At 47.7% G+C, this 12,706-nt stretch overlaps 2 protein-coding genes across 4 annotated transcripts; both read left to right on the top strand.

Annotated features, from left to right (window-relative positions):
• The first annotated feature begins 1,970 nt into the window (after positions 1 to 1,970).
• LOC125537373 (small RNA 2'-O-methyltransferase-like) lies at positions 1,971 to 7,460 on the top strand. The gene is made up of 9 exons (XM_048700677.1): positions 1,971 to 2,484; positions 3,058 to 3,150; positions 3,803 to 4,260; positions 4,356 to 4,604; positions 4,861 to 5,798; positions 5,894 to 6,045; positions 6,118 to 6,234; positions 6,335 to 6,463; positions 6,770 to 7,460. The coding sequence occupies exons 1-9, from the start codon at positions 2,230 to 2,232 to the stop codon at positions 7,205 to 7,207; spliced, it is 2,829 nt and encodes a 942-aa protein (XP_048556634.1). The 5' UTR covers positions 1,971 to 2,229; the 3' UTR covers positions 7,208 to 7,460.
• A 50-nt stretch (positions 7,461 to 7,510) lies between these two features.
• LOC125537374 (non-structural maintenance of chromosomes element 3 homolog) lies at positions 7,511 to 11,392 on the top strand. 3 transcript variants are annotated; one of them, XM_048700681.1, is made up of 7 exons: positions 7,511 to 7,736; positions 7,828 to 8,080; positions 8,208 to 8,360; positions 8,444 to 8,549; positions 8,631 to 8,745; positions 9,659 to 9,717; positions 10,820 to 11,392. In XM_048700681.1, the coding sequence occupies exons 1-6, from the start codon at positions 7,692 to 7,694 to the stop codon at positions 9,689 to 9,691; spliced, it is 705 nt and encodes a 234-aa protein (XP_048556638.1). In that variant the 5' UTR covers positions 7,511 to 7,691; the 3' UTR covers positions 9,692 to 9,717; positions 10,820 to 11,392. The 3 variants fall into 3 exon arrangements, with proteins under 3 accessions (XP_048556638.1, XP_048556635.1, XP_048556636.1); XM_048700678.1 differs by lacking the exon at positions 10,820 to 11,392 and adding an exon at positions 9,813 to 10,225; XM_048700679.1 differs by lacking the exon at positions 10,820 to 11,392 and adding an exon at positions 9,788 to 10,225.
• Positions 11,393 to 12,706: the final 1,314 nt, after the last annotated feature.

Genomic DNA, 12,706 nt, shown 5'->3' with positions numbered 1-12,706 from the left:
ACCACTTCATGTGAACTATGATTAATAAAGCTTAGCTATAGCAAAATAAATTATAAATGTGACTAATATTTTGGAATTTACAAATTCTTCAGGTGTTCAACACACTAGGAACGGAGTACTAGTGATCTTCTCTGCCATAAGGGCATCTCCAGCCGTTGGCCTCCCAGGGGGCGTCTAAAAGCGCTGCCTGGGAGTGAGCCGGCGCAAAAAATGGCCCTGGGGGCGAGTCGGTCCCCAGCCGTCGGCCCCCAGGCCGTCCCCAGGCGCGTATTAAAAAAACCGTTCGGCGAATTTATGATAAAAACTAGTTAAATTTCGGTCAAACATGGCAAATTTCGACGAAATTCGCGCATTTTTATTACATTAACCTAATCTAAAAAAGAAGGGGGCTAAAGTCGTCGCCGCCGTCGTCGTCGGCCTTCTCCTCCTTGACGCGGGCGCCCCTGCTGGACCCCTGCCCGGCGTCGCCATGGCGGACTGGTGGCGGCGCATCGTCGTCGTCGTCGTCGCCGTCGCAGATGACGACAACTCCGCCTTCGTCGCGGCCGCGTCGACGCTCCGCGAAGCGAAGCAGGGCGGCGCGCTGGCGCTCCTTCGCCTTCTCCAGGCGCTCCTTCTCCATAGCTATGGAGTCCCTGCGCGCCCATTTCAGGGCCACGTCGTCGTCGTCGAGCTCCGTCGTCACCGGCGCGGCCGGCTCCTTCTTCACCGGCGCGAGCCTCGGCTCCGTCTTTGGCTTGACGAAGCGCGGAGGAGGAGCCGACGAGCAGGCGCGCCGGCCGCCCTCGTTGATGACGATGCCGGCGCTGCGAGTGCGCCGGCCGAGCGGCGTCTCCGTCGCGGGCTCGGCCTTGACGCCGAGCAGGGCCGGAGTGCCGGAGGAGTGCGATGAAGATCGGGAGGAGGAAGAAGAGGAGGACCCGAACCTCCTTGGCGCCCATGGCCCGGCGCATCGGTGCTGCGCCGGGGCGGCCGCCCTCGCCGGGTACGCCAACGGCGGGTCGTTGCCGCCCTCGAGTGTGCGGCCGGGGACGCCCCACCACAGGTGGCGCCCCTCGCTGTTCTGCCGGCCGCCAACCACCGGCGCGCCGTTGATGGACGCCAAGCGCTGCTGCTGGCGGCGCTCGAAATACGCCGCCCAAGCCACGTGGTTGTCGGCGGCGTACTGGGGGAGGGAGAGTTGGGCGTCGGTGAGGGAGGCGCGCATGACCTCGACTTCCTCGATGAAGTACTGCGGCTTCGTCACGGCGTCGGGCAACGGGAGAATGGGCACTCCCCCGGCGCTGAGCCTCCACCCCGTCGGACCGGCGCGCATGTCCGGCGGCGCCGGGATGTTCGCCTGGAACAGGAGCCAGGACTCCTGTTCGCGGAGCGAATAGCGGCCGAAGCCGTTGGCCGCCGCCTCGTCTCCGGGGTAGCGTTCCGCCATGGTGACGGGCTCGGGAGAGGTAGAGAGATAGAGGGAGGGGCTGGGCGGCGGCGCTCGGGAGAGGTAGGGAGAGGGAGGAGCTGGGCAGCGGCGAGGGGCGAGGCTGGTGTGGGCACAGGCGAGTGCAGGCCACCGGCTATATAGCCGCGCCGCACCCGTGTGTACGCGTGCGAGGGAGGGGAGGCGTCGGCGCGCCGTCCCGTGACGCGCCGCCCGTGAGGAATCAATGACAAGGCTGACCGGCGGCAGCCTTGTCATTGATTCCCTGCGGGGACCGAGGCCGTTGGGGGAAAACGAGGCGCCGTGTCGCTGACGCGGCGGGCCCCCGGCTGTTTCGCTCCAAAACAGTTCGCCCCGGCGCCCCTGGGCGCCCCCCAGCGCGCTGGGTTCGGCCTGGGTCCGCCGACGCTGTTTTCGGTCCAGGCCGGCGAAAATCGGACTCCTGAAAACGTGACTGAGCCTTTTTTTTAGCGCCGGCATGAAAAAATCACCTGGAGAGGCCTTCCTTTAGGCGCGGCTGGAGATGCCCAAAACCCAAAACCCCACCGGACGGAAGCGCCCCCTCTCACCCAACCCCTCGAGGCCTCGACTCCTCTTCACGGTTGGGGTTTAACTCCTCCACTAATTCGTGACCCGTCCTTTCCCCTCCGATTCCATTCCCACCCCTCGGCCGCAAATTCATTCTTTTCCGCTCTCATCCATCGATCGATTCTGGCTGTGGAGGATTTGGAGGATTTGGGCGCGGCTGCCTGTGGCGGTGGTGAGGCGGCGGGGGTCGATCGAAGCCGAGACGAGTCGCAATGCCGACGGCGACGGCGACGGCGACGCCCAAGGCGGTGATCCACCAGCGGTACGGCGCCAAGGCCGTCTACAGGGTGGATGAGGTGCAGGAGGCCGTTGACGGCGTCTGCCCCGGCCTCGCGCTGCCGCAGAGCACCAGGTGCGTCTACCGCTGCCAGCTCGACATCCCTGGGGTGCTCAGCGTCTCCACCCCGGGGACCTTCGTCAGGAAGAAGGACGCCGAGCAGGCCGCCGCGCAGATCGCCATCGAAAAGGTAAACCGGTTAGGGCTGGTGGCGGCGTGGGATTCTGCTTCCTCCCTATGCATGTAGGTTGCCAAGTTTTCTATCGCTGGGGCTTTAGGGTGTGTTTGTAACATTATTAAGCTGTGATTCTATACTGTATAAATATAAACAGTCTGTACTGTATGATCCGGGCACTGCGTCTCTCCCTCCTGCAGCTTACCTGAAAAGGGGGACAAGGACTAGTTGCAATTCTCTAGATTCAGTTGTTTCTTTCTGGCATGCAGTGCCCCATTATGTTTAGGCAGCAATGTTATCTTGTATCTTAGATACGAACATTTGGCTTCTGAGGTCAGTAACCCAGTTTGGAGAATCCATCCTTGGTGAATGAGTTGTGTACTGTAGCCCATCTTTCGTCGCCCTTTCTACTGACAATTCTCATAAACAATGATCAGGAACTTCAGTAAGAAGGTGTGCAATTACCTAGTTCCTTTGTGCGATAGGTTAGGTAGCTAGCTATTTGGCATGTATAACATAGTTCCATGATGTACAATGTTCTTCATACTATGGACAAGTTCTGATAACCATTTGTTTTTTCTATTGTAGCTTGGTATTCAGCCCACATCAAATATCCCTAATACACCCGAAGAAGCTTGGGAGGAACTTATTAGTCGGATATCTTACTTTTTTACAGATGAGGTCTGTATTTTTGCCTGATCTTGGTATTGTATCTTCAAATTTAAGATTTAAGTTATGTACAAATGTAAGTTCATAGGAAGAAAAGTACTCCCTCCGTAAAGAAATATAAGAGCGTTTAGATCACTAATATAAGAGCGTTTAGATCACTAAAGTAGTGATCTAAACGCTCTTATATTTCTTTACGGAGGGAGTAGATTGGCATTTTCATGGTGTTGCCCATTTCAGGGGAACTCTATGTTCTCCTCTCCTGGCACTGGGATCCTTGCATTTGATGGCTAGCTTGTTTTTGTAGTGCATAATTAATAACTATTGTTAATATTTTTATAAGAGTTTGATAATGAGGATCTTTATTGAAGCGATATATCTTGTTTATGGTTATCTGCCGTAAACGACAGACTGATAGAACATACTGCCAATTTTTTCTTTGGGCACTTTTGTGTTCATGTTTTTACACTCTCTGACAATTCTCTATCATGTCCGAGCACATGTTTCTATATGGTTTATCTAAATATAGGTCTTGAAGTCTCAATCATTTTCCCTATGAATTATCGATGTTAATTGAAGCACACATTTATTTGTCTACGATATCCTTCTGAGTTCTGATTATTCAATACCTATCCTAACAAGGCTATACTTCTATGCTTCATTTCAGAACTTCCCCACATCATCTCATCCTCTTGTTGGGCACTTGAGTGTGACACTCAGAAGAACTGGGGATTTCCTTGGAAAGATACCTATTTCAGCTATTGTTGCTTGTGATGTTAAGGTCCAGACATTGTGTAAAATTATTGACCCTAAGGCAGAATTTGATCCTCTCTTGGTTCTTTCGATGATCTATAATGCCGCCAAACAATCTCCTGGTGTATCTGTTAGTAACAGAAACTTCTGGATTCAGAGTCAAAGGCCTTATTCCTCTGAGGCTGTTGATTTGGCACTTCAGTGCTGGTCTGGTATTTCAGATCCCATAAGAGTAGAAGCAGTTCTTATTCCTTGTGCGATGGAGGATGAACCTAAGATGGTAAGCCTTAATATATCAGAGAATGAACATTACATGGGTGATATAGCATTGAAGCTCTCTGCAACCGACTCATCTCATGTCCTTGTCTCAAGGTCAGTACAGAGTCAGTGATTCGTGAAGTCTTGACTTCTTAACCTTTACAGAAAATTGGTTGTGCTGACAGTTTAAAGTATTTTTCTTACTACAGAACAGTTGACAAAGCATCCTCTGAGATGAGGTTTTATTTCCCAGCTCCGGATGTACAATTTGTTTCTGATTTATCAAAACAATTGGTGGATGATCGTGGAGATCGCAATATGAACTGTGTAATAAATAAGCGAGCTTCCTATATTTCTGGCCAAACAATTTATGGAGATGCAGTTTTGGCAAATGTGGGATACACAAGGAGAGATACAGAACTTCAAACTGATCATGTCAATCTATGTACCTATTACAGGTACAAGCTTGTTGACGGTTTCACTTGTATGCTATATGTTTGCAGCAAGACTGCAATCTGTTATGAATAAGTGATACACCAGCTAACAATCTATAGGGAATCGTAATCTAGCTGTAGATGCCGGTCATTCATCAGTTTCTCTCCATTGTGTTCTACTTATCTTCATTTTTGAGACTGCTTTTCTCTATCTTTTAGGAACTACCCTTTCTCGCTCTATTTTATATTTTGTTTAGGTAACATGCTTTTGGATCCTCAGGATTCTTCTGAGAAAATTACCTGATGGAATTTACAAGATCTCCAAGGACTCGATTCTTGTGGCAGAGCTTCCGTGTGTTTATACTCGTACCAGTTGGAAAGGCCCCTCTCCACGAGATCTCCTTTGTTCTTTCTGTCGCCTCCAGAGGCTATCAGAACCCTATTTCGCTTCCAATAGGGTAAGTGCATCCTGTAATGTCCTCGGATCAGCTGTGGGCTCTGAAGAGATGGGGTCACCAAAAGCAACCGCAGGAAATCAGTGCGCAAATGATGGAAGGATTGCCAAGGAAAACCCAGACATGTTCAAGTGCTCTGTCAAAATATATTCAAAGAAGAGGGACCTTTTACTAGAGTATTCTACAGATTATAGCTGGAGCAAGGAAACTGATGCTATTCAGAATTCTGCGTTGAAGGTCTTGATTTGGTTCAATCGTTATTTTAAGCAGCTGAACACGCCTGTGGAGAAGCTATATCTTCCTAAGAGCACTGATGGCTTCACGATATATCCGAATATATTTTTACAAGAATTTGCAATGTGCTTATCTGTCTATGGCAAGACAAGTGGTGGTGATTCAAGAACATGCAGCGCAGTTGGATATTTTTCTATGGATACATCATATCAGCAGCTTAAAAGCAGTGCATTTTTAACAGACATTGATGGTCAAGATTCTGGCGTTTTTCCATCCCATGGATCGTTGGCTTGCATAAGCTACAGTGCTCACCTGTTTATGAAGGACAGCAGAAAGAGATACCTCCTAGAAGTCAATGATGAGTTTGAGTTTGAGATAGGGGCTGGAGCTGTTAGGAATCAGCTTGAATCATGTGCAACTCAACTCTCAGTTAATCAAAGTGCATGCTTTGTAGATCAACTGTCTGATAGGGATTTGAGCCTGGCTGCAGCTTGTGAGTTGTCACTGGACCTTTCCAAGATATGTAGAGGTGAGCTACCTATATCAATAGCTCAATCTGACAGTTATCTACGATTGTTGGAATCGGGCTTCAACATCCTTTCTACATTTTGAACATCTTTGCAGACAGCTGCGTCTTGGAGTTCTCCATAAAGGTGTTACAAGTAACTGAACCTTTAGAAGATAGAATGGAGAAGGCCTTGTTCAATCCCCCTTTATCTAAACAGAGGGTTGAATTTGCTGTTCGGCACATCAACCAGCTGCATGCTACAACATTGGTGAATGTTACTTTCATCCTAGTTCCTTATTTACAAGTATTGGCTTGTCACTGTTAAAGCTGAATTTTTCAGGTTGATTTTGGTTGTGGATCTGGTAGCCTTCTTGACTCACTGTTAGAGCATCCAACAACCCTTGAAAAAATTGTTGGTGTTGATATTTCTCGAAAGGGTCTTACGAGAGCGGCAAAGGTTCAAAGTCATGTTCTAATAATTGTTTACTCTTTGAACCATTTTTTTCCTTTTCAATGATTTATATTTGGATTTGTTTCACCTCTATCTGACATTGCAGAGTCTTCATCAGAAGCTTAGCAAGAAACTCTTGTTACAAAGTAGTGTTCCAACAGCTGTGCTCTATCATGGATCAGTAACAGATTTTGATTCTCGCTTATATGGGTTTGATATTGGCACCTGTCTTGAGGTAGCTGAGTACTCCTTTTGAACTGTTTGTATCTTCTGGTTTGGTTTTGTTATATAAAATGGTATGCTTGGTTTTGTTCTAGAATTGATCTGGGCATATGGGTTGTTAGTTCCTGATGTGGATTTGATCTAGAATTACTGTAGGAGTGAACGCGGGAGTTAGTTCCTTTATGTGTAAGACAACATACCTGAAGGACGTTTGTAACCAGTACCCATGCTACATAAAATGTACCCGGAAATGCTTCTACATATCTTGTATGTTGGTTTTGTTTAGGGGCTTTTTTCGACTAACCGAAGTAAACTGCAGGTGATTGAGCATGTGGAGGAGGACCAAGCAAGTTTATTTGGCAACATTGTATTGAGTTCATTCTGTCCGGCGGTGCTCATTGTTTCCACACCCAACTACGAATACAACCCTATCCTCCAGAGGTCAGCTTTGCCAAACAAGGAAGAGAAACGGGAACAAGACGCTGGGTCTTGCAAGTTCCGCAACCATGACCACAAGTTTGAATGGACGAGGTCCCAGTTCCAGCACTGGGCTACTGGCCTCGCTGCAAGCCACAACTACAGTGTGGAGTTCAGTGGCGTTGGCGGCTCGAGCGACGAACCTGGCTATGCTTCCCAGATTGCTGTTTTCAGAAGAATGGCGAGAGATCAAGGTGAATCTTCCCTGAACGAGGATGATTCGCATCAACCTTATGAAGTTCTCTGGGAATGGCCTAACGCATCTATATCGTCTCACTGAGTTTGGGCGGAGGTAATAGTACCTGACTCACCGACCTCCTATCCGAGATGATGAGACTATCCGAGATGATGAGACTGCTTCTTACTAACTTGTCACTTCGATACTCCACCCAGAGTGTGTTGCTGGATATCTACCGCGTTGAACTAAATAGTTGCAGTAGCTGCTCCGAACCTATCCCTTGCGATGGCTCTAATCCCTGTAGAAAACTGAATATTCTGTACTGGGCAAAATGACTATCTGGCTATTTTTCGCAGCGTGCTTTTGCATGATGAAGAAAGAGTAGACATGGTGCCGAGCAAAAAAGCGCTAGCGCGGGCGCGTCTCCGCTCCCTCCATCCGCTCGGTTCAGTTTCCCGCCGTGTCTCCCTCGCGCCACTCTACCACGAAAACAAACCGCTTACTGCGAGCCTAGGGTTCTTCTGCTCCGCCCCAAATCGCCGCAATCCCTCTCGCTCTCCTCTCCGTCATACAGTTCTTGGATCGCATGGCGACCAGCGACGAACTCGCCCAGGTCGACATCTCCACGGAGGTACGCCACACCCTGCTCCTCCCCGTTTCCCAGTTCGTCCTCCGCACGCAAGGTGTTCGACGTTTTTATCCGCCCAAACCGGGCCCTGCAGGAGAAGGACAAGCTGGTGGCCGAGGTGATGCGCTACGCGCTCTTCAAGACGCACCAGAACTCCGGCTGCCCCATCAAGCGGGAGGAGCTCACGCAGATCATCACCAAGAACTACCGCCAGCGAGCGCTCCCTGCGCTCGTCATCAAGGAGACTGGGGACAGGCTTGCCGCGACCTTCGGCTATGAGATGAGGGAGCTCCAGAGGACCCGCTCCACGTCCACCCGCTCTGGACGCCCCTCCTCCCAGCAGCCCAGTAAGCTTGCTTTTCTTCTTCTTTAGATCTTGCAATGTCGTCGCCCACACGGCAGCCAGGATCTTTGCTGATGATGTAGTAAGGTAGAAAGTGGTTGAGCTTAAGAATGACCTCGAGCTGTGTTTAGGTAATCAGGACGCAAAGAGCTACGTCCTGGTAAGTAAGCTGGACCCTGAGGTGTACAGCAAGTATGTCGAGGATAAGGAGCGTGCCCATGTGTCTGGATTTGCTTTTGTTGTCATAAGCATTGTTCATGTCGCTGGTGGCAAGATCTCTGAAGGTAGGGATTGCTGGTTCTTTTTCTCGCAGTAGTCAAGAGGTTTTATCGTTTGATATTACTGATTTTTGACAAACACGTTTCAGAGGACCTTTGGCGTCAGCTTAAACGGCTGGGCTTAAACGAGACTGATGAGAACCACCCTGTTCTCGGCAACAATAAGCAGGCGCTTGAACTACTAGTGCAACAAAGGTTGCTGGTACTTTCAGGGCGTGCTGCAGAGTGGATTTCACTGGCAACTTTTGCCTTTTTTGACCTGGTATCTTTGCCCAGGTACTTGCTGAAGGAGAAGATTGCTGGTCCAGAAGGCCATTCCATGGTTTATGAGCTTGCAGAGAGGGCATTGGATGAATCCATCAGCTCGAAGCTTAAAGAATACATTTCACAGGTATGTAAAAGCATCAACCACAATCTCGGAAAAATAAGGCATCAACCTGTATGTACAGTAAATTAGAAAGAGGAGAACTTTTGCTTGGTTGCCCAGCAGAGTAGAAACACTAATTTGTGAAACTAATTTCACTTTAACCTGTAGAGGGCATACTATCCTCTCAAAATAATTGTTAGGCTTTAATCTGTCCAAGTCATTGCGTCCTCCATATCGTGCAGCATTAACAGCTATAAAATGTTTAGCAAGGAACTAGATTTTTTTTTATTTTGAAAAGGGGACAACTCCAGCCTCTGCATTGGTCGATGCACACAGCCTTGGTAAGGAACTAGGTGCTACGGAATACTGGAAACAGCAGCCTCAGAAATGATCATGTTTGAGTATGATTCTAGCTGGTTCGTACTTGTACCATAAACACGTCTAGACTATGAACTCGTTTCTTTACCAGCTCCAGGATTTTACATAGTGCGATTGCTCATGACCAAGATTATTGCCATGACAAACAGCCAACCCCATCTTATCACATACTCCGGATTTCCTTGATTATTGTTACAGAAGTATTTTTTGCACGAATTTAATGAATCATTTGTATGCATTAGAGTTGCTTGTTACTGCTGTTGCTACTAGTTCATGACTAGTATTTGTTCGTTTCTCAAAATTGTATTAGCAGTTGTTCCAAAATAGATACTAGTAGCACAGGTAGTGGCAAATTCTGGGCATAATTGATTTCCATCGTGATAACCTGTCACATGTAGACCTTTGTTGCTAAATATAAGACGTTTTGGGAGTATATTAGTGGCGGGCAACGACCCCCCTGAAACCACTGTCGCAATGTAGAGTCAGACCATGGCCAGCGAAAACTAAATTGAAGATTGATCCGATCTGTTTGACCAATCCTCTTTCTGCCATGGATCAGGTTGTGGGCGTCAGTACAGCTACAGCAGAATGAAGTGCATATGATGGAGCAACCATCAGGTATTTTCACTTTGACTCTCCGTCTGTTCTTTCTGAAACAGAATGATGTGAGTTATCAATTTCCATTCAGGGGTGACCGTTGGCCTATGTTTCAGGCTTTGCTGTCCAATCTAAACTCATCAGTACAACGGCGAACTTGAGTTAGGGTGGAAAGCCATTGTAGAGACTTGGTGGAGGCTTCATCTGAGGGCTGTATAGGAGAGGAGGTAGTCTGTGCGCGTGCGCGCCTCTCAACTAGGTTAGATTGAGACGCCTAAGACGCGTCTTTCTGGATTTGAAAAAGGAAAAAAGAAAGACATACCCTTTTGTTGCGGGAAGCTAGTGTCGCGGTGGCAGTTCAGCTTGTATGCACTTCGTTAACCGGAGCTGCATGTCCTTATGCATTCCACGTGGCTTTGTTCTTTAAGGTTTGCTCGCCTGAGCTTCAGGAAGCCATATAAGCGATGCGTTGTCTGTCACTATTGCAGACATGTCAGCTGAAAGTTTAGCATAAACTGTTTATTTTCTGAACCATAAGGGCTCATTCGGTTTGGAGGAAATCAAAACATAGGAATTAGGAGTAGTATAGGAATATGATAGGATGGCACTTGCCATCCTAAGGAATTGACTTGCCTCGTTCCTACGCGTAAAATGAGCTTTGAGTGGATGTGTAGTTTCCTCCAAAAACACGGGAAATGAGTAGTATTCCTACGAAATTCCTGCACGCATTTCCTACAAACCGAATGCATACATAGGAAATTTTCCTCTGGAATCCTTATTCCTATGTTTTTCCTACGAAAATCCTCCAAACCGAATGAGGCCTAAAGGGGAATCTATAGAAGAAGAAAGCAGTGTCCCCTTGTAACCAATATAAAAAATCTGACATTTGGGGGTTGTGCCAAAAAACCTGCTCCAGCAGAGGCCCAATCCGCAAAAATTATTGGGGAGCCCCATTAAAACATCTCAACTTATTTAGGGAAAATTGCTGTCTCAAAAAATTGAACATTCCTGATACCACCCCAATAGGTGGCTGGAAGCAACAACCCCTCTTCCAATTGAAGTATCATGAGCACATCCATCTCCTGCTACCTGTGAAGGTCACCGATCCCCCCTCTCCTCACAGGTTCTGCGTTGACACGCCGCTCTTTGCTGCCGACCGTTGCAACCACCTCCACCCTCGACCAACATTGTCGCCCTGGCCTAAGCGCACAGTAAGACATGTGACCTGTATGCAACGGCGTTGCGGGGGAGGAAGGAGGCAACGTTCCTCATTGTGCCACAGCTGCTTCTTCCTCCTTCACGGAGATGTCTCGACGTCCCCACCTTCGAGGCCGCCGACGACTTCTACATGTGCAACACCAATAAGTTGTTCGCTGAAATGCAGGAATGGTACTTTTTTCTTGTTTTTCATTTGTTTAATTTTTGCAAAATGCCATCATAATTTTAAATGGCAATTTCCAAAGCTCGTTTGGTTCACATTTGCTATTATGTAGCGATCAATCATATGTCAATATGATGAACGAGTCGGTGGACTCTTTGTCCATGCCGAAGTGGGAATGTGAACGGTAATGGGAGTGAGGGGTGTTGCTCTATGTTTGATCTGCATGTTTAGGTGAATCATATGTTGCATGTTATGTTTACTTCGAGTCATTTGGACCATTTGTTATGTTTACTTTGAAACATTTCAAGGATTTGCTACGTTTCACTTTGAATTTTTACCTTTACTTGAATTTAATAAATTGTGGCTTTTAAATTATGTTCAACTGTATGTGCTCGAAATATCATTATTTGAATTATTATGTTCATAGAATAGACATGCATACCCCATTTGTATGCAAGTTTAAAGAGAAATTGTGGCACCCCGACTCAGAGGAACAGGAGCATCCCGTATTCCAGCCCAAAGATCAAGTCTTCTGAAATACGGTACTGCTTGACATAGAACAACTCAACTCTTATTACAAAGGATAATGAATACAAGGGTCTGATATTACAAAGGATCAGCATGGTGACAGTACGCATGCTAAGGTAGCTTTATGCTAGCAGCGGAACAACTCGTAGAGCGGAACAACGACGAATGTGGTGAACTCCACTCCGCAGGGACTCTGGCTGGGACACGATCTAGCTCGCACGTACGGAAACTTTGACAAACGATCAATCACGGCATCACCTGCAATCTGGCATGACACGCCAGGTCAGTACATTGAATGTACTTGCAAGCTCACAAGCAAAAACATCAAGGCAAGACAATAACATAGCATTTAACAGGTTAAGCTATTAACAACTACTATGATGTGGAAATAATAACTAAGCATGATATGATACTACTAGAATACTGATGAACCAACATCTCAAGAACCATCTCACTCTTGGCTACTCGGCCAAGCAATAAATCTCCTCGATCACCTTGTGATCAATACCTCCATGTGATCACCGCGTGACCACATCGCAAACTGAATGATCATCCTCGAGATCATCCCTACATCATCATCAACATCCTGCCAAACTGTTAATGCTCATAGCATCAACATATAAGTCACCTATAAGTCATTCTGTCATGTGAGTGTTGATCGAACGGTGTTACCTAGTACGAACTATGCCCATGACCGTGGACGCGACTATCGATAGATTAAACACACACTCTGAAGAGGTTAACACACTGTACCCACATCACAAAACCCATGGCCTTGTACTCCCATTCTGGTGGACCAACGACGTTCCGACAAAACTGATCTACTGCCATGACACTCTCCCGCCACTTCGACCAACTCCCCTTTGGTCTAAGTCATCGGTGGCCCCGATGCCACTCTGGAGATCCAACGGCCACCGTCGTGGCAAAGCAAAAACGGTCCCAAATGGGGACAAAACCGTGCAAACAACTTGGGCACACAAGGTTTATACTGGCCTACCTGATCAGGGTAGCGCACACGTATAACCTTACCTAGTTGGAGGCACCGGCGAGAGGCACAACAATAAACCGCATTAGGGCCTTCCCATAAAAGGCAAATGTTGT

The sequence above is a fragment of the Triticum urartu genome, chromosome 2 (genome assembly GCF_003073215.2).
Source record: "Triticum urartu cultivar G1812 chromosome 2, Tu2.1, whole genome shotgun sequence".
Taxonomy (NCBI): Eukaryota; Viridiplantae; Streptophyta; class Magnoliopsida; order Poales; family Poaceae; genus Triticum; species Triticum urartu.
The sequence above is the reverse complement of the archived record's forward strand: the minus strand, read 5'-3'. Positions and strand labels throughout refer to the sequence as shown.

Bases quoted from the DNA above. Each gene is read 5' to 3' on its own strand.
- LOC125537373 (XM_048700677.1), top strand. From the start codon at position 2,230: ATGCCGACGGCGACGGCGACGGCGACGCCCAAGGCGGTGATCCACCAG. The intron at 3,151-3,802 runs GTCTGTATTTTT...GCTTCATTTCAG, and splicing joins CTTACTTTTTTACAGATGAG to AACTTCCCCACATCATCTCA. The intron at 6,235-6,334 runs GTTCAAAGTCAT...CTGACATTGCAG, and splicing joins GTCTTACGAGAGCGGCAAAG to AGTCTTCATCAGAAGCTTAG.
- LOC125537374 (XM_048700681.1), top strand. From the start codon at position 7,692: ATGGCGACCAGCGACGAACTCGCCCAGGTCGACATCTCCACGGAG. The intron at 8,361-8,443 runs GTAGGGATTGCT...AACACGTTTCAG, and splicing joins TGGTGGCAAGATCTCTGAAG to AGGACCTTTGGCGTCAGCTT. The intron at 8,550-8,630 runs GTTGCTGGTACT...ATCTTTGCCCAG, and splicing joins GAACTACTAGTGCAACAAAG to GTACTTGCTGAAGGAGAAGA.